General features: G+C 44.1%; 1 protein-coding gene across 5 annotated transcripts in view; it reads left to right on the top strand.

Annotated features, from left to right (window-relative positions):
* Positions 1-21,335, top strand: part of Katnal1 (katanin catalytic subunit A1 like 1) — a 58,510-nt gene that overhangs the window by 18,665 nt on the left and 18,510 nt on the right. For all 5 annotated transcript variants that reach the window (XM_031338789.1, XM_031338793.1, XM_031338792.1 and 2 more), the window contains exons 4-8: positions 5,563-5,725; positions 17,114-17,241; positions 17,606-17,711; positions 18,675-18,833; positions 19,614-19,740. In XM_031338789.1, the coding sequence (XP_031194649.1) occupies positions 5,563-5,725; positions 17,114-17,241; positions 17,606-17,711; positions 18,675-18,833; positions 19,614-19,740 (683 nt within the window). The remainder of the gene's footprint in view (positions 1-5,562; positions 5,726-17,113; positions 17,242-17,605; positions 17,712-18,674; positions 18,834-19,613; positions 19,741-21,335) is intronic.

The following is a 21,335-nucleotide window of genomic DNA, read 5'->3' as shown; positions in this document are numbered from 1 at the left end:
TGTGGTGGTGCTGATGCAGTGGAGCTGATGCGGTGGTGCTGATGCAGTGGAGCTGATGCAGTGGAACCGTAGTGCTGATGCAGTGGTGCTGATGCATGGAGCTGATGCAATGGTGCTGATGCAGTGGAACTGATGTAGTGCTGATGCAGTGGTGCTGATGTAGTGGAGCTGATGTGGTGGTGCTGATCAGTGGTGCTGATGCCGTGGTGCTGATGCAGTGGTGCTGATGCGGTGGTGCTGATGCGATGGTGCTGATGCAGTCAGTGGTGCTGAGGCAGTGGTGCTGATGTGGTGGTGCTGATATGGTGGTGTGGACAGAAAGCTCAGTCAGAGCAGGGTGACAAGTGCAGAGAACCTGCTCCTAGTGCAGGTACTGCTGTCAGTTCAGAGGAAGGTGAGGGTCCAGGTGTTAGACAGGGAAGTGCATCCTGTTGGGCTTTGTTCTTGATTTTTAAAGTTTCATTGTTTTTTCTTATGTAAGCTCTCTGTAGGAAACATTTGTCTCCTGCTACAAAACACTTGAATTTTGGAAATGTAGGTATTTATTACAGTGAGTGCCTAAAATATTTTTAAGATTTATTTTTATGTTATATGTGTAAATGCTTTGCCTTCTTATATGTCCATACACCCCAGACCAGAAGAGGCATCAGATCCCCTGGACCTGGAGTTACAGATGGTTGTAGACCATCACGTGTGTGTTGGGAATGGAACCAGGGTCCTCTTCAAGAGCAGCAGCACTCTTAACCACTGAGCCGTCTCTCCAGACCCCTAAATTCAGATATTTCTGTTTTAGAAAAGGCAACTGAAAATAGGCATTCTGATTAGAGACAAATGAAGGAGTGAGACCAGCAGTGATGGCAGAGTGAAACCGGAATACGTCCACTTCCACATTTGCACTGACAACTCTTTGCCTCCCTGTGCTTTTCCTGGCAGCTGCTGTCTCCTCCATTCTCTTCAGTTACTAGGAATCCTGGATTCCCAGTCACTGCAGCATTGGGCTGACCTCTTGGCTACACTGAACAACTCACTTGTGTCAACGCCTTCCACAGCCTCTGGGTTCCCTCCTCACCTTTGTGACACTTGTTGTTTGTTGTCTCTGTTGGAACTTTCTTCCCTCTCTTCTGACTTTGGTGGCCTTTACATGGCTTCATGTTCTTCCTCTTCCTTTTGTGACTGTGGCCTCATCTCTCATGTCCTCCTCTTGGGTCTAGTCCCCATCCTCCATGCTGTTCCCAGTGCAGTTCAGCTTGACATCACTGGTGCCCATGGGATGCCGGCAAGCAAGAGTAAGGTCTTTGCCGTGCAGTATCTCCTGTTCTGGGAAGTCTGCTACCTTTGCACAGACCAGAGCCAGCTCGGAGGGCAGAGGGGGTCTCCTCTTAGCTCTGCCACTCAGTGGCCCCGAGGACAAGCTAGGCAGCTTCATTTTCCCTCTATAAATGGAGATCTTTGTGGCAGTCACCCCATGAGGAGGCTATGAGAGTGAAGTGGCTTAATGCGTGGAGAGTGTGAAGAGCAGCCTGGCCCGGCAGGGGGCAGGACAGCTGTGCAGCTCCCCCTGACTCTTCAATGGCTCACAGACACCCTCACTTTGTCTTTGCACAGATGGTTCCAGAAGTCCAGCCTAGTCTATCCTTTTGTACAGACTGCGCATGTGGTTATTGTTCACCCTCCTCCACACCCAGTCATGCTCCTGGGACTTGACCAAGCTGGGTCTTGCATCCACAGCACCAAGAACAATGTGTGGTGCAGGGTAGACACTCTAGAAGCATTTCCTGAAGGATATGCACACACCTGCTTTCATGTCTCTGCTCCTTAGCCATCCCTTTCTGTTCTGTTTTCATCCCTGCTGATGAGCATTTGGTGGTTCTCACAGTGACAGTCTATTAGTGATAAGCTATCAGCTTTTACTTTTAGAATATCCATCTCTTCTGTTGCTCTTCAATGGTAGTTCAGTGTAGACTACCAGACTGGTTTTTAGTTATCATGTCATGATGACTAGCTAGCTGGTTGCTCTGTGGTTTTGAAAGGCTGCATGCTAGTACCCTGTTGGTCTTTTTGACTGTCAAGGCTGAGATCAGTGGCACTATGCAGCCCCACCAAAACCTCCTTTTAAAGAAGCCTCATGAGTTTGTTGCTTACACAACCTGGAAGTTGTCACAGAGTCCCCACAGTGAGGCATGGCATTGTGCAGTGATGCAGCAATGGACAAAGAAGTACAGAGTGGAACCAGGGTGTCCTCTGGGATGCTGACAGAGTCTGTTACACATGTAATCTCCAGTGGCAGTGAGGTGGAACTGAAGACATAAAGAGCACTCACATGCTTCCCACGAGACATGGGGCTTGCCACAGATGCCACTGACAGCGGGTTGAGCACTTCATCCAGGTCTTCTATGAGCACATCAGAGAAGCACGTGGCGGGTCAAGCTCAGCAGCAGCCCTAGGAAGTAGCTCCTGAACAGGCTAGGAAGGAATCTTAGGTCATAGCTCACGGAGCCAGATGTGCGCACAAAAAGGACTGTGGTAGGGCTTCTGAGCAGCTGCTAAGTAGCAAGCCAAGAATCAGGGCTGTCTCAGGATTCATGGCAAGGCCTCCTGGGCAAGCCCAGCAACTGCAGAGCCTGCATATAGCTGTAGGGGCTCGGCTTGTGGAAGGTGAGCAAAGACTCTGCTGGAGCAGAGTCTGAAAAGCTGGACCACAATGACAGTCACTAAAGAGCAAGCACAGCTCCAGCAATAGGAGGAACTTGATGTGTGCTGAGAGGAGAGAGGATCTCGTTTCATTGTCTTTGCTGAGGCCCTTAGCTGATGCAGGAAAGACATTTCTACACACACAAACACACAAATATATAAAGCAGAACTGTACCCAGCCACTTATTTCTTTCTCAGAGCAGAAAACGGTAAAAAGACAAGCCTGGCCTTCCCCAAAGAACAACAGAAAGGTTTCATTGAGATACTAAAAGACTTGGGCTTTTATTTTATTTTCTGTACTAGATGTAGAACCCAGGGCTTGGGGTGTGCTGGCTTTCCTACTGAGCTGGCCCCAGATGTGCCATGCTCTAAACAGCAGTTTATCGTTATGGTTCTCACTCTTCACCAGTCTATTCAAGTTCTCCCCCCTCCCCCACACACACCTTTGGTTTTGGTTTTCTAATACAAGATTTCTCTGGGTAGCCCTGGTTATCCTGGAACTCACTTGGTAGGCCAGGCTGGCCTCGAACTCAGAGAATCCACCTGCCTCTGTCTCCTGAGTGCTGGGATTAAAGGCGTACGCCACCACTGCTGGCTGTTTCTTCACATGTTTACTTGATTGATGGACTGTTTAAGGGACTAAGAATGTCCTAGAAGCAATAATGTGAGAAAACTTCAGTTTCCAAAGCATCGTCTGGTCATTTTTCTGTGACCTCTTCCCCAACTCCCCTTACACTACTGTTTGTCTATTTCTGTCTTCTCCTGGGGCCAGCAGCATCACTAGCTGTATACTAAAATGGCTGTTCAATAACTGTTGAACTAGACTACACTCAGGATGAAGGTGTCAGTGTGTGTAGCCTTAGAGACACCTGGGCGGTTCTCAGCAGCCACTCTCATTCTTAGCAGATTCCAACAATATGAATATGCAATGGGTTTTTTGTTTTGTTTTTGTTTGTTTTATGTAATGGTTACTTTCCTTATGCCTGTGACAAAATCCTAATGAGGAATGACTTATTTTGACTCAGGTATCTGGGGATTTCACTTCATCATGAAAGTTAAGGCGTGACCTCGGGAATTCAGGTAGGCAGAAGCGTGAGGTAGCTGCTCATTTGAATGACCAAGATGCAGAGACGAGACAGGGCTGCACTCCAAAAGGATACCCCAATCAACACACTCCTTCATCCAGGCCTTGTTTCCTTTTTTTGGGGGGGGGTTTGTGAGTCACCATGTGGTTGCTGGGATCTGAATTTAGGACCTTCGGAAGAGCAGTCAGTGCTCTTACCTGCTGAGCCATCTTGCCAGCCCCAGGCCTTGTTTCTTAAAGGTTCCACAACATTCCAGGGTTATGCCACCAACCAGAGACCAAGTGACACCCATATGCCCATGGGAGTCATTTTACATTAAACCATAGCATTAGCACTGCATTAGAACTGCAGTGTCTTAGTGCTTCATTGCTCTCCTTGAGTGTATGGCTCTTCATCCATTCCCTATCTTGTCATGTTCACTATTATTATGCTGCCTTCTATGACACAAGGAAGGAAACCTGGGGATGAATTAAAGCCCCAAGCCTGCAGAGTATGCTGCAGACAAAGCGGTGGGAAGAAGTAAGAGCTGGGAGGGAGGGAAGGAGCACGGTGGGATACTGATTTCCAGTCAGGATGTGGCTTCTTATGCCCCTGAACTCATAGCCACTGTGATTACAAGCACTAGATCTTCACAAGACTGAAACCTTCAGCACCCCATTATGGAAGGGGGAGGGACCCTAGAACTCCATTCTCCCCCCAGTTAATGAACTTTTCAGTGGTGTGGCCATTGCTCAGGTGAACATGATCCAATGACCAACTCTAAGGAAGCTCTTTTTTTGGAACACACACACACACACACACACACACACACACACACACACACACACTGGGGGTTGAGAGAGAGATGGAGAGAGGGAGAAGAGGAGCTAGTTTGAAAGAACACAGGGGTTAGTGGAGAGCAAGAGGGTGACTAATGAGGGGTGTGAACAAAGCACATTGTGTACATGTGTGACAATGTCACAATGGATCCCTTAGTGTGTATAATTAATAAATGCTAATGAAAACATCAGGAAAGGGGAGAGAGCTAAAATACACTTCCTGTGAGCCTAGAGATGGAACAGTCAATGTGCTATTGAGAGGAAAAAGTTACACACAGGGATCAGAACGGCCATACATGTCAGTGTGGCCATGTGGGGTGGCAGGGCAAGGTAGGGAAACAGGGATGGATGGTTTGAGAAAGGATGTGAAGCACCTGGAGTGCTGTGCCTAAGAGCGGTGCTGAGAAACCCTGAGGCTCAGCCTTGCGCGGTGGAAGCTGACAAAATGTGCTGCTGTGAACACATTGATTTCACATCTGGATTTATTGAAATTATTAGTCACACCTGGAGTCCTGTCATAGTTTTTGACCCTCACTAGACATAGATATATTTCCCCACATGAGTGGCTTTGTTTATAAGAATGTCAGTGCTGGGGCCTGCCATTTGTAATTTGCATAGTGAAATGCTAACTTTTCCAGTATAAGTGGAGGAAGTTGTCTTGGTTGTAAAAAAGAAAACACCTGAACTATGCAGTCCCATCCTTTACTGAGAAGGTTTTAGTTGTTTCTAAGTTAACTCTTCCTGATTTAAGCTCGTCCAGTGCAGCTGCTGAGGCTAACAGGTGGGCACAGGTTGCCCTCTGTTGGTGGTTAGTAGTTACTTTGGCAAAGTATCCATATGTGTCACCTATATTTATTAATTGTATCAACCACTCTATGGCAGGGAAAATTGTGGCAGTCTCCTGAGTAAGACGGCTTTGCATTCCTTGTCTTTGATTAATTGCTATTTAACTGTCTTTCTGTTGTCAGAGCACCACCTCAAATCAGGCGTCCCAATCGAGAAGTGAGGCCTCTGCGGAAAGACATGGGGGCAGGAGCCCGGGGACTCGTGGGCCGAGCACATCAGATATCGAAGAGTGACAAACCCGCAAGTCGGGACAAGGACTATAGAGCAAGAGGGAGAGACGACAAGGCAAGACTCCAATTCATTCACTCGCAGCGGGGCTTTGGTGGGCACTGTAGTTGGGGTTGAATTCTCAGGGTTCCTTAGTGTTCTTATATTTCAAAGGCCACATTGCAAGGCACATAATGTCAGAGGTGTAGTAAATGCACACACATACACACATACAGTTATAGATGTGTTTATTAAAGTACATGCACATACACACTCACACACAGTGGTATAGTAGGCATATTTAGTTAAGTAAATGCACACACACACACATACACAGAGAGGTATAGATGTATTAGTAAAGTGGACCTTTTGTAGATTACACAAAAGAAAGGAGGACCAGGAGTAACCCTGGCCGTGGGTTCCTGGAAGGCTCTGGGCACCAGGAACAGTTCCTGAGACAATCCTGCTCCCCTTTTCAGAGTAAAACAACTAAGGTACAGGGTGGGTGCTCCAGTCCTCTCCCAGTGAGGGGTGAAGTCTGTGCAGATGCCCCTTTCCCTCACCGGCCATCGAAGGCTGGATTGGATTTGAGGAAAGAAATCCGCCACTGAATCAATCTCAGCTTTCACGTGTGATTCTTCAACTGAGGACAAGGTGAACCGGCAACAGCTGTCAGAGGCACACATGTTCCTCCAGGGGTTATAAATGGCTTCTCATTTACAATGTTTCTGAGTAATTGTCTGTCTTACTCTGTCAGTGACAAGCTTGGTACTCAGACTATCAGTGGAAAATGAGCCTTTCTTATTTCTACAGTTGTTGAGGAGGTAGGAGAGATACTCTGAGTCACCACAGAAATAAAAGGAACTACCTTTAAAAAACAAACAAGGAAGTGTCATGCTAGCTTGAAAGGTGTCGTTGTCTCTGATCTGATTATCACAGCACAGACTAGAGTTTCTGAGGCTGCTTTGAAAGTGAAGGTGGAGAGATGACAGGCGCTGTTATAGACTCCCTTTTCAATCATGTGGTTGGTGTGTGGCACCAAAAAAAATGAAATGAACTAGTCCAGAAAAATCAGACTGTATTGCCCAAAATAAAGATAGTATTAGCTTGAGAATATTTAGTTAAGTGAGTGTATAAACATCGAGTTCTAGGAGCTCCAGCCTGTGGCCTGACAAGTTGTTTAATGACAGAGCTGTTAAAACACACTTGGAGGGCATAGAAGGGCCCACAGTTTATCTGCTTTTTGTTCCCTGTGTTGAATCCTACCTCTCTTCCCATTAAAATCCTACTTTTAGGCTCAATATGGTGGTGCACACCTTTAATCCCAGTACCCAGGAAGACAGGCAGGCAGAGCTCTGTGAGTTCAAGACCAACTTGGTCCACATAGTAACTTGTACCCTGCCAGAAAAAAATAAACAAAAGCAAAAAAAAATTAGTTATATATATGTATATGTTTATGTTATCTCATAGTCGAGTAGATTATTAATTTGCATATAGAATTCTGAAAGCTGCTTCTATTACTTTATAGGTCTAAAAAAATGAGGATAAAAGGAATTTATTTTGGGCCCACTAGAGGTTCAGCAGGTAAAGGCCTTTATAATAAATCACATCTCGTCAAGGGTCCCTGCGTTGACGTGTTTAGGATTGCATGGTAGAACAACTGACACACAGCTGCAGAGGGAGCCATGTTCTCTCTGGGTGCCGTGCACTTTGGTGTCGCTCTGATACTGTTGAAGCTATGTGTCTTGGTTTATTCAGCCTCTCCAGTTATCTATGAGCACAGCCCTGTGTCCTGCTAACAGCTGACGGTGCTGTGGGTGGGGCTTTGCAGGTTATGACTGTGTGCCCAAGTTTTAGATCACAATGTGACAATGGTGTGAAAGTTTCTTATTTTATTTTAATTATTACTTTTTAAAATAGAATTCAGGTTAAAGTATGGTGACTTACATTTCTCAGCATACTTCTATATTGACTTTAATTTTTCATTAATTTTTCTGTAAAAAAAATACTGGTTAAAAAAACTAGTAAATTTCGTGAGAAATTACATTTTTTTCCATTTCTTTTTAAATTTCTGATAGGCTTCAGACTACATCTAAGCATAGTGCTGTTTGTAAAGTAAGCAGCAGTCATTTTGCATAATGATTTGCTGTTGAAGCCATATTTCTTTTTAATCCCGAGGGCCACAGGATTGTCCACATAGCCAGTGTGTACTATAATTTATTAGCACATCTTTACTAGCTATGTACTTTGTGCTAGTCATATAATAAATATAAACTAAAATATAAACTACTAAGTATACCTGGCTGTCATGCCAGCACTCAGGAGGCTGATACAGGATGGTCGTGAGCTTGGCGCCACTGGGCTACATAGTAAGACTTTGTCTCAAAAAGAGGACTCCTGCCTGACATCTGGTTATTTCTCATTGTGGACAGGAGTGGCATGAACTAAGAACTAAGCTGTGCTTTTAGTGTTATGTAAATGTACCCAGTGTCTTGGACTATTTGGGATGCTATAATAAAACACTGAGTCATTTTATAAATGGCTGAACCTCAGGCTGGTGAAGGTATCTCTAGGTCCCATCTCTTAATGGCAATGGACTGGAGACTAGGCCTTGACGTGACGTTTAGAGGAGCCTGTGTGTTCAGACTATAGCACATGGAAAAACTGAATTTATCATATTGTCATTTAAGCTTAGAGTCAATATAGATGTATGCTGAGAAATGTAAGTCACCCTGCTTTATCCTGGATTCTACTTAAAAGGATGTGTATCTTTAGTCATGAGATAGAGGAGCACTGGCCATGCTCACCAAGAATTAACTGACAATAAGGTCTATTTTTACAATTCTTGAGAATCAGAGTTTCATGAAGAAATAACATTTTTTTTTAATTTAGAAAGGATATGCTAAAAGTAAATATGAGGGAATAGAAGAAATATTTTTATATTATCTTTAAAAATAATTATAAGTTAGAAAGCTCAAAATCGTGGTTAATGAACAGTGTCCTGCATGATCCCATGATCACGGCTACACATGTGTCTAAGTGGAGTTCAGATTAAAGGAGGGTCAGTTACGCTCACAGAATTCACTGCTCAGTTACTGGCCTAAAACACTTTGTCTCATTACATTGTATATAGTAAATGACTATGGTGAATGCTGTCCTTATTGTGGCTAGCGTTGACACACAGGCATGGAGAGACACTGGAAACAAGACTGGACTATTCTGTTCATACTTGCTGATTGATGACCACGAACTCTCTGTCACACAAGAACAGTGACTTAAGAAAGTACATAAGTCATAATTGAGTTACTTTATGAATTATCATCTCACGTGAGGTGCTGATGTGTGTTGAAGAGCTACTTTTCTGGAAAAACATGTTCATATGTAATTCATGCACATACACATTCACATATGAGTCATTGACAGTTATGCTTAACATAAGGCATATATGGCAATTTGTCCATAATTTAGAGAAACAAAGGTCCAGTGTTCTTGATGGACTTCAGAGAACACTTTCGCTGGTTGGGCCCACTCACATCCCTGTTCCCTGTGATTGCAGTGATGGAGGAAGGCAGTGTAGCCGTGGACGCTGGCTGGTGACTTCTTTTCTTTAGTAATATGGTAGTAAGGCAGTGAAAGACACAGAGTCTTGGAATTTGGCTCATTTCTTCATGACTCCTGCAGCATTGACCAACAGGACCATTTTCAAATGTTGGGGGAATATTCATTTTTAGTGTTTTCTAATAATGTAAAAACAACAGAAACTGCATGTGTGTATATGTGCACATGTGTGTTTGTCTAGGCGTGGGTCCTATGCATGTGGATGGATACCTGTGTGTGGAGGTCAGAGGTTGGCACCAGGTGTCTATCATTCTCCATCTTATCTTTGGAGACAGGGTCTTGTGCTGACCCTGAGCTGTAGTTGGTAAGGCCGACTGGCCAGCAACCTCTTGGTCCTCTTGTCTTTTCCTCCCACTAGGATTAGAAGTGGCATTACCATGCCCAGCTTTTCACCTGGGCGCTGGACGTCTGCACTCAGGTCTTCGTGCTTTCCTGTGGGGGTTTTACCTTCTGAGCCACCCCTCTAGCCTCCAATTAAATACTTTTAGGATGACTTTGCATTGATATTTTAACCTTTACTTTTAATAGTCTAAACAGTCCACAGCAACAAAATGAGCCCTGACTTAGAGCACCTGCCAATTTCTGTGGTAGAGTGGAGTCCATGGTGTCTAGGGTCAGGATCTCACTCACTCCCGTCTACATGAGGTGGGTGATTCCCTCCTCTGTGGGATTTCCACCATGCAGGCATAGATTTAAGAAACTTCTAGAGCATAGACAATGGTAATCGGAAAGTGAGGAGATTTAATATTGCCTTAAGTATATGTGTGTGTAATGTAAGCTGTTGATGAGGTTTAATAGTATTAAGTGTGTTTCCCAACTGACTTATGAAATTCTTGAAAATATAATAATTGTCTATTATAAACCAAAAAGATAGTTTCTGAAATAAGCCCTGTAGCTTTCTTATCATAAATGTGACCATCCAGGTCAAGAAAGATCATTGGCACCTCGTAAGTCAGCAGCCATGGTCCCACTCTCCCCCAGTCTCTGCTGCTTCCTTCTCTCCTAGGGTGACCAGCACTCTGTGCTATGATGCCATACAAGTCAGTACCATCTTGTTTGAGGAGGATGCTGTTTTGGGGGACTAGTAGCACCTGCTTTTAAGAATTGGATTTTTGTTTTTACCTTTCCTTATTATTTTCTTTCTTTGCTTAATATGTTTGTAAGATTTCTCTATGCTTTTGCTGATACTGTAAGTTAATTTTCATAATTACACACTATTGTGTACAATTAAATGTTTCCTTGTAAGTAGATTTTAGGTTTTCTAGTCTAGAACTGTTGAATAGTGCCAATTTGGATAGTTTTTTTTCTTCTTTGGTGTGCATGTGCATCCTAATGTGTAGTAAGTACACATTAGGGGTGTGTAGGCTTAGATTTTTTTCAAAACCTACTTTAATAAGGGTTCTTAAATGCTTCTACCTCCCTCTAGCCAGCTGACCAAAGGTATGGAAGAAAGGTTAACAGGACAAGGAGTAGAACAGGTCTTTGGGGTGATTTCAAACATGAATCATCATCAGCAGCAGTCCAGTTGGCAAACACCACACATGAACCAGTAGCAGGTAGATCCAGAAGAAACCAGGAGGTGCCAACTATTTGGCACAAGTTTGTTCATCAAGAAGCAGCCAGAATACCACGAGAAGTTCCTTGGCATGTTTCTCTCTATGGAGTCATAACAAGTGAAGATCAGTGAAGGACCAGCAAAGTGTTGTAAGGCGAACCATTGCATTGCAAGGGTATCCTTTCACTGTCTGTGGGTTTACATTTATACCTTTTCTAAACATCAGGTATCCTCTCACAAGACAGCTTCCAGAAAAATATCATGTGTCTGTTCATGGCAAAACATCCTCTCATGTGTCTGCTTCAGTAAAACATCCTCTCATAAGACAGTTTCTAGAAAAACATCACATGACACTACTGAGTCACCAAAGAAACCAAAAATGTCCACTTCAAGGGTGCGATGGTAGGGTCCTAGCAGATGTGTAAGTTAGACATTGGGAGGTCACATCATCAGACAGTTTTGCAAGCAGGTGTTAGCAGTTTGCACTGAGACTGGCAGAGTAGGAGGCACGGGTCTCCACACCATTGCCAGCATTCAACATCGTAGCCATCGTTGGCCTCTTGGAGGTATTGTGGTTTTACTGGTCTATTTACTGTGTGTTGTGTGAGTACTTTCTAACTTAGGAGACTGAAAACTTTTCTTCTTGGCTGTATTTTCACCAGTGGAGTGTTTTAAGGACTCTTTTATTCTGGTCTTTGAACATTAAACCATCTATCCATTTTCAGTCATATCAATTAATATGTAGTGCTGTGGATTTTCATTTTTATAATCTTACAACATTTTTCTCTCTGTAACTGTGGCTGAATTGCACATATGCAGAGGCTGGCACTATCTTTTTTGTTTGTTTGTTTGTTTTGTTTTGTTTTGTTTTTTTGAGACAGGATTTCTCTGTGTATCCCTGGCTGTCCTGAAACTCACTCTGTAGACCAGGCTGGCCTCGAACTCAGAAATCCGCCTGCCTCTGCCTCCCAAGTGCTGGGATTAAAGGCATGCGGCACCACTGCCAGGCTCAGCCCTATCTTTTTAAAATCCACATTGGTTTTCTTTTACCAATTTTTATCACTTTAGTTTCTGAGAGACGAGCTCTTGGGTTATGGGAAGATTGTGTCTCACCTGTGTGTTCCCTCCGGGCGAGCACCTTTACTGTGATACAGCCTGGCTCAGCAAGCATTCTTCAGGTCCTGATTTTAGAATTTGTATATACATTTTTTAAAGATGTATTTATTTATTTTATGATGTATATGAGTACACTGTATAGCTGTACAGATAGTTATGAGCCTTCATCTGGTTGTTGGGAATTGACTTTTAGGACCTCTGCTCACTCCGGTTGGCCCTGTTCGCTCCGGCCCAAAGATTTGTTTATTATTATAAATAAGTACACTGTAGCTGTCTTCAGACACACCAGAAGAGGGCATCAGATCTCATTACCGATGGTTGTGAGCCACCATGTGGGTGCTGGGAACTGAACTCAGGACTTCAGGAAGAGCAGTCAGTGCTCTTACCTGCTGAGCCATCTCACCAGCCCCCAAATATGTATATTTTTGTTGAGCTAACTTTTTCCCAGTTTCAAGGCCATGAAGTTGCCAAGGGTTTGTGATCTCTGTTTAAATGTGGCATTTTATAAGTGGGAAGATTGGATGTGAAATCTTAGTAACCATATTTAATTTAGTCCTCCTTCCTCAGAATCAACTAACTATGTGCAACCATTCTGTACAGTAGAGAAAGTGTAAGCCAGAACACAAAGGAAGCCATTGCCCTTGTCTGGTTCTCCTCAGCAGCTCGGGACACGGCTTACATTATGTCATCATATTCTCTGCTCAAACTTTCAACTGCTTTCCTCCTTAGATCGACAGCAGTGTCCTTCTGCCAGCGTAATAAGCCCTGGCTGGCCTGACTGCCGTCACCTCTGTGACTGTGCCCTCAGACCACTGCACACTGTTCTTGGAACTTGTGGAGGACATAGCTACTTGAAGCACCTGTTCCTGTGTCCTCTAACCTCAACCTAAGCCTCACGAGGGGAGAGGCCACTGTCTGTTTGCTTCATTGCTGTATCCTCTGTGCCTACAACAGAGCCTGGGACACTAAACCTGCTCATAAAGATTGTGGAAAGAGTATGCATATTGGTGAGCATTGAGCTTTCTGTGGATCTGTTGTTAAACTCCTAGTGTCCTGATTGGCCAGTGCAGGGTGCTGCACCCACGTCAGTAAGTGCATTCTGCATTGTCTGCCTGCTTTGCTTTGTGGGACAGGAGGGCTCTGGTGGGCTGCAAGCTGGGGTCCTTGTCTAACATTTCCTGTGTTTGTTCTTGGTACGGGGTGGAAGCAGCCCCCATGTGCAGCAGTAGTATGCCCTGTGAACAAACTGGCTGCAAGCACTGACCTGTAGCTGGAGTGCCTAGGCTGCTGTTCCTGTTTAGATGGGCAGCTGACTTTGTTTGCCAGTTTTCTCAGCTGTGAGATGGAAATGAGAATGCCCATTTCATGCTTCTGTAAGATTGAATATGCTGATATGTGCTAGGTTCCCAGGATACCAAGACAGTGAGTGGTGTGGATGTCAGCTATTAGACTAACATGACAGTGGGAGACAGAGGCATGAAAAAGATTGTACAGAATTAGCATTTTTACAGAAGAAATATTGGACCTGGAGAGATGGTTCAATGGTTAAGAGCACATATTGCTCTCCCAGAGGACCTGAGTTCATGTCCCTGGCTTACACACACACATGTATGCACAGACACATTTAAAAACAAAACCAATTAAATACATATAATTGATATATTGAGGTTGAGAATGTAGTTCTTGATAAGAGTGCTTACCCAGCCATGGATGTAATCTTTAACACCAAGAAAAAGAGGGAAGGAGAGAGGAAGGGAGGGAGGGAGGGGAGGGAGGGAGGGAAGGACAGAAGGAAAGGAAGAAAGAAAGAAGAAAGGAAGGAAAGAAAGAAAGAAGGAAGGAAGAAAGGGAGGAAGGAAAGAAAGAAATGATACGTTTAAGAAATTTTGATTTGTTTTTGGCTATTGAGTCCAGGCAGCAGAGGGTAAGTTGGACATGGGAGAAGCAACAGCTTTATAGAAAGAACCACAGGCCATCTACAGTTCAGCAGAGACATTCTGGTGACTGTATATAGTTCACTGTCTGACCAGAAAGTCATTATCTTTGTCAAACAGGTCACATTGTCAGAAAAATCCTTAGGCTGAGCTGAAACCTGCCTCTTCTGTTGCTTCATATTGGCTTCTGCAGTAACGGGGCAGCTAGTGGGTGGTAGTTCCAGTAGTAGCTCATCAGCGTACATAGCCCACATTTCCTGGAATCCTCCTCCACATGGTGTGACGTGTGAGCCATTTATCAGCTGGTCATTGTTCCATGGCTCATTCAACACTGTGTCTGTAAAATGCACGGCACAGAGCAGTCCTGGATCTTAGTCACTCAGTCTGTAAAATGCATGGCACAGAGCAGTAGCTGGATTTTAGTCACTCAGTCCCACAGTGTGAGAAGCTGCCAAGGAAAATGCATGTACTATTTGCATTTGGGGAGAGGCTGTGTCAGTCACTGACTGCAAGCTATAAATATTTGCTTTGTCACTTAGAACCTCATTTTCTTCATGAGAGGCATGACTCACAAAAGATCCTTATGGAAGTTGTCTTGGTTTGAATAATTTAGAAATTAGTACAAAGAAGCTAACTATTTTGCTTTAGGGAAAAGAAAAATGTCTATCGGCCTCCACACTGTCAAATGGTTGCTGATTCTGACCTTAATGACTCGTGCACAAATCTAAGGAAAGAGTTCTAAGGTCACTCTGTGACATTCCAGCCTGGTGTTCTGTATAAGTCCCTGTGTCCCAGGTGACGGTGTAAACTTCATTACTTGAAAGCTGTGTTTATTAAAGTCACACAGCTAATAGGCTGCTTCTGCTCAGGCACTGGGCAAGTCTATCAGCTCTCCCCGCCCTAATTTATGTTTGTGATAAGGACACTTCTCACCCACTGTCATTGGGATTTTGCTGTAGCCTCACAGGGTCTCTCACTTCACTGATTTGATTTGACTGGCCAGGTCATTCAGAGGCTCACACCGACTTCTCCTCTATGCAGGAAAGGCTTTTACTGCTTTGCTCCTTCCTCCTTCCCATCATCCTTCCCTGCAGTAGACACTAGGGTTACCTGAAGTATAGGTCGGCCATTTCCCCATCCTGCCCTCAGTCATGTCGACAGCTCAGCTTTCCCACACTGGACTAGGTAGATGCTCAGTGAAGGCCACAGTGCATCCTCACCCTTGAAATCTCTCTTGCAATCCCATGAGCTGTGTAATACCAGCTCGCAGCCACCTTCGGACAGTCCCACGATTCCCATTTCTTTGAGACAGAGATGGGGCTTTTCCTCTCGGTGTGTGTCCAGCCAAGCCTCCCTGTTGTGTGGGTGTAGCATGAAATGTTAAATAAAGCAATCCATGCTATGCCGGCAGGGCATTTGTGTGAAAGCAAAATTTTAACTTCACTTTCCATGTGGCAAGTCTCAAAGCACAGTGTTGGCTCCTGTTGATGCTCTAGAACACTGGAAAATGGCCTTAGAGTTCCCAGGGATTGACTTGTGTATGACTCATAGCCATGGCCTAGCCATGCCGTAAAATGTGATCCAAGACAAAGTGTGTTTTCAGTTGGTTGATATTGTTTGTTGTGTCATTATGCTAGTAGCTTATTTTAACAGAGTCAGTTTTAATACATGCAAGGATATTACTAAGCACTTAACCTAACTGTAGCACTAGTCTGCCCAAGGAAGTAAATCCTGGAGATCAGATCACCAGAACAGGGTTTGGCCTTTTACTCGCTGGCTCAGAAGATCAGCACATTTGCCACATGAGCTATTTGGTTCTCTTTGGTACTGACTGTGCTTCTCTGTTTATATCAGAAGTGGAACTGGAGAAGTCTACCATGTTCTATTGTCTCCTCATTGGAACCCTTTGCCCTTTATTTTTATATCAGACAGAAATGGAGCTGATACTCCTGAAGGGGCGTGGCTCTACTCATTAAAGCTGATCTGTGGTTGAAGTCCCTGAGAAGTCAGAGCCCTGTAACTCATAGAATCAGTGCCTAGAACTCTTTCTTTTTCTTAAAGCCACAATATTAGTAAAAGAATGTAGGATAGATCAAACTTTTCTTTAGGTCTTGCTCCTGGGGCTGAAAAAGGAAGGTCCTCTGAGCAGTGAGTCTGAAAGGTCCTGAGCTGAAGAGGGCAGGAGAGCTGCAGGGAGGGGTTGGGTGTTCGTACAGCACTTGCTTGTTCTGGGTATGATGAGTAACTCTGTGATGGGGCCCCAAGAGCTGTACTGAAGGATACCATTGAGTCCTGTGTGGTGGTGACTCAGTAGCTGGGGAAAGCTTGTAAGGCAGGAAAGTCCCAGGCCTCTCTTGCCAGTGGCCTTTGTATCCGCTCCTTTTGTACCAGCTCCTTTGTACCAGCTACATTTTCTGACCTATCCTTTACTGGTAAATGGAGTCTAACTTAGCTTTTACATTTAATCTTAGTCAAAAGGTAGAGAAGCACGGGGCATGGTGGCACATACTGCAGAAGCAGGTGAATCTATCTGAGTTTGAGGCCAGCCTGGTATGCAAAGTGAGTCTAGAACAGCCAGCACTCTGTAGCAAAAAAGCAGAGAAGCACTTAGTTACTTGGCTTTCCTGAGGCCTGTCTACCTTATTCATAAAGAAAGGAAAAGCAGTTGGGGTGTTGGGACGTTACATTAAATGAGCACAGTGTGAGATGTTCTGTCATAAGGCCAGTGCTCAGTAATTAACTTTCTCTTTGCACATCAGCAGTCTGTTCTCTAGAAGAAGTGCAAGTGCTTTGTGTCCAGTACACCAGAGGCAGGCTTCCCCCTGTCAGATCCAGTGAGGGCTAGTGATCTTTTACCTGGGACTGTCCACCAAAGAATGTAGATGTGAGGATTACATAAGTCTGACCAATTGAGACACTTCTGTTGAATTAAATAGGGTAGGATGGTATCTAGGCAATCAGAAGATAAGATTTTAAATAGTAAGAAGATATTTTTTAAAAGAGATTACTCTGGACAGGGATGTAGCTCAGTGCTAAGGTGCTTGCCCAGCATACACAGGCTCTGGATTTCACCCCAGCCCCTGCCCTATGCACATACTTCATAGACATGTGGACACACATGTACACATATGTATATATACATGCACACACATGGACACACAGATGCATTATATACCAAAGCTTAATGATATCAATTAGAGTTATTTTGTCACTGGCCATAACTTCTTTTACTCATACCTCCAGGCAAGGAAAAATATGCAAGATGGTGCAAGTGACGGTGAGATTCCCAAGTTTGATGGTGCTGGGTATGATAAGGACCTGGTGGAAGCCCTGGAGAGGGACATTGTGTCCAGGAACCCTAGCATTCACTGGTGAGTGTCTTGAATTGTAGTAGAGAAGGAAACTCATCATAAGAGTAGGTTGCTGTGGATCTCCTCGCCTCTCCTCCCCAGTCTCCTGATGACACCTTCATCTGTAGTAACCATTCTGTCAGCATCTGGCCAAGGATGCTTTACATGTTAACTTGTTGATGACATGCTGACAGAGTTAGCTAGCTGCATAATGTGTTCTAATTAATAATGCCAAGATGTTCTCACTGATCATTTTTGTATAGTAAAGATCAGAATACAGTCTTAATATAAGAACAGCTTTGTAAATAAACAAATTTAAAGTAATAACCTTCTGGCCGTAAGGCAGAGCTGTGGCTTGAATAAGCATGCAACTGTTCCTCCGAAGGGATGACATAGCAGACCTGGAGGAAGCTAAGAAGTTGCTCCGGGAAGCTGTTGTCCTGCCCATGTGGATGCCTGACTTTTTCAAAGGGATTAGAAGGCCATGGAAGGTGAGCATGTCCAGCAGCCTTGGAATGGGGATGCTTGGGTAACCAAGGGCAACACTGCTGTGGACCTGTGTGCTGACACCATCAGTCAGTCAATCGGGCAGCTCACATTCACCTCCACACCTGGCTGGGAATTCGTCGTTCAGTTGTGCTACAGCCACACAACAAGAGAGATGGGCTTAGAGCAGTGAGGTTGCCGTCTTCAAAACCATGAGTTTCAGGTGCTGAGATAGAGGTTAATTTTGAAAAACTTTTGGATATCTTTTTCTGTAAATAAAAAGTTAAGCAAATTAAACTGTGTCTGTGTGTGTGTGTGTGTAGGAGCATGTGCATGAAAGTGCAGGTGACTCCACAGACCAGAAGAGAGCGTTGCATTCCCTAGAGCTGGAGATACAGTTGCTTGTGAGACTTATGTGGGTGCTGGGAATTGCACAGCTCCTCTGCAAGAGCAGCACATTCTCTTCACCACTGAGCCATCTCCTCAGCCCCAGAACAGTTATGCATACTTCCCACATGCCAGGATCATAGAGATGAGCCACCATACCTGCCCAGACTGTCAATTATGAGCTTATCTCTGGCTGCCTCTGACCTGAAACACCTAGAGAAAGAACGGTCTTGTTGCCTTATTTGTTTGTTGTTTGTTTGTTTGTTTGTTTTGAGACAGGATTTTTCTGTGTAGCTCTGGCTGTCCTGGAACTCACTCTGTAGACCAATCAGGCCCTGAACTCAGAGATCCACCTGCCTCTGCCTCCAAAGTGCTGGGATTAAAGGCGCGCACCACCACACCCTGGCTCATCGTTTTCTTGATACACTTGCTGAATGCACTGATCTCACCATGACAATGGGGGAGTTTATGGTTTAGTGGGCATCCTCACATACATCCTCACATACATCATTATCAGATGATGATAGTTTATGGAAAGCATTTACATACAGTGTGTTGTTTAACTCATCTTGAAATTTCAGGGTGTGCTGATGGTTGGCCCTCCAGGCACTGGTAAGACTATGCTGGCTAAAGCTGTTGCCACTGAATGTGGGACAACCTTTTTCAATGTCTCCTCCTCTACCCTGACATCTAAGTACAGAGGTGAATCTGAGAAGTTGGTCCGTCTGTTGTTTGAAATGGTAAGTGATTGATGCTGTATTTGGATTTTCATATGTTCTTTGTCTGTCTGGGCATGCAATTCCTCATAATCTAGGTCTGTGTCCCTTGTGATCTTCTGAGAGCAGTGTGGGAGTTTTATACCAGTCATAGACACATGAGTCCTAGTGGACTTTGTGGGATTCTTGGTGTGTCTTCAGTGTATCTTTCTCTATGAGATGGAAAAGGGCCCTTTGGCATCCTGTCTAGCAAGGGTGATTGGCAGTTTGGGCATCTAGCGCATTGATGAGACAGAAGAACTTAGAAGTCAGCTGGAGGCAGATCTGTCATTAGTTATTGATTTATTTAAAGTTGTTGTCAGGAAGATTTTTTTTTCCATGATGGAAATTTCTCACCTTAAACAAGAAATAATTGGCAGCTGTGGCAGCATCTGCCTTGGGGAGCAAACAGGTGGATCTCTGAGTGTGAGTTTGAGGCTAATCTAGTCTACATAGCCACTTCCAGAACAGTCAGAGATGCATAGTGAGACCTGCCTCAAAATAATAACAAACAAATATACAGTAGAAAAGTAATATAATGAATCTTTATGTATCTTGTACCCAACATCACCAACTATGTAAGTTTTAGTTTTGGATTGGCTTTTCCTAAAATGACTGTCAGTGACAAGGTAGTGGTGGCACTTTTAATAGACAAAAATTGCAGCCTTCATTCACCCCTATTTTAGAAGGAAACCCAAAAGTTACTTAAAAATACAGGGCGATTTATGAGATCATATATGGTCATTTTAACATATTCTCCCCAAGGCCAGGTTCTATGCCCCGACCACGATCTTCATTGATGAAATAGATTCTATCTGCAGTCGAAGAGGGACATCTGATGAGCATGAAGCAAGCCGCAGAGTCAAGTCTGAGCTCCTCATCCAGATGGATGGTAACTGTCACATAATGAATGTCTCAAACTAACCCTCCTTTCAATTTTGTCTGGATTCATGCATTGAAAGTTCTCAAGGGTCAGAAGGCAGCTGTGACTCACTTTTAATCACATGCTCAACCACCCACTTGTTCATGCATCCTAAAGGACTCCCTGGATACTTACAGTGAACCATGCACCAGTCCGGGTTCTAGGTTATGGAGCCAAGGCCTACTGTGCCCACTAATGCTCTAAAGGTGTGACTGGGCCTTCAGACCCTCAGAAGGCTCTACAGGGGCTACACAGTTTCAATAACATCAAGGCACATTTACTGGCATTGCTTTAATTCTCTCACAGGTATGTAGTAGAGTATTCCAGGGTTCAAAAAACCTTGGTGTGTCTCAAAGCATAGAGGCAGAAGCAGAGGGTGAAGGCAGCTAGCCTCTTATTTACATAAATACTGAGCCATCTGAAAAGTCTTCTAACCAAGACTTGGCAATTTTTGAAAACTATGCTTGTCTTTCATAAGATATGCTGTTTATCTTAATTTAATGAGTCATGGAGCCTTATTTTTAAAATGAGTTAATACTTTGAACAGTCTGTCCATCTGTCTTTCTGTCTGTCTGTCTGTCTATCTACTTACCTATCTACTTACTTATGATGCTGGGGCTAGAACTTGGAGTCTTGTGTTTGATAGGCAAGCACCACTGAGCCAACTCCTAGCCTTCCTATGTTTTGGTTTTTAATGGCAAATATTAATAGACATACTCTATACAATGATAGCTCTTTGGAGTTCCAGGGATTTTTTTTTTAAGAACATCAAAAGTTCTGAGACCAAACCTTTGAGACTAACCAGCTACTACATCAGAGGCAGGCAGCTGACTAGAAAGTCACACAGTGGTCCCCTCTGTGGCAGAAGGGAACTCTGGGTATAGGAGTCACAGTGGTCTGGGTGGGAGGGTTGCAGCTTGAGAGGCAGAGGGGCTTTGATGCACTAGCTAGAATTGTTCAGACAATGAGGAAAAGCATTTGGGAAGCATAAAAAAGAGTTAGGGTGTAGGACTTCTAGGAGTCAGCTCACTCTGGTAGTTGTGTGAGAGACAACAGGCAGTTTAAGCAGTCTGCAAGAAAAGATAAAATATGTCTAACATATCCAGCAAGTGTTGCTTCTGATCATCCACCAGCTTTGGGCACCCAGTGTCTTGGTTACTATCCTGTTTCTGAGAAGAGACATCATGACCAAGGCAACTTATAGAAGAAAGCATTTAATTGGGGTCTTGCTTACAGTTTCAGAGCGTTAGTCATTAGAATTAGGGTGGGGCGCCTGGCAGGCATAGTGCTGGAGAAACGGCTTAAGAGCTTATATCTGATTTGCAACTTGGGGTGGGCTTTTGAAACCTGAAAGCCCACTCCCAATGACACACTTCCTCCAAGAAGACCACACCTCCTAATCCTTTCTCAACAGTTCCACAAACTGTTGGATCTTGTATTCAAACACTGAGCCAATGGGGACCATTTTCATTCAAACCACTACACTTAGGATGGGAACTTTTTTTTTTAGATATTTTCTTTATTTACATGCGAATTTCTCCTTTCCCAGTTTCCCCTCCAAAAAA

This window comes from Mastomys coucha, unplaced genomic scaffold, assembly GCF_008632895.1.
Source record: "Mastomys coucha isolate ucsf_1 unplaced genomic scaffold, UCSF_Mcou_1 pScaffold22, whole genome shotgun sequence".
Taxonomy (NCBI): domain Eukaryota; kingdom Metazoa; phylum Chordata; class Mammalia; order Rodentia; family Muridae; genus Mastomys; species Mastomys coucha.
The sequence above is the reverse complement of the archived record's forward strand: the minus strand, read 5'-3'. Positions and strand labels throughout refer to the sequence as shown.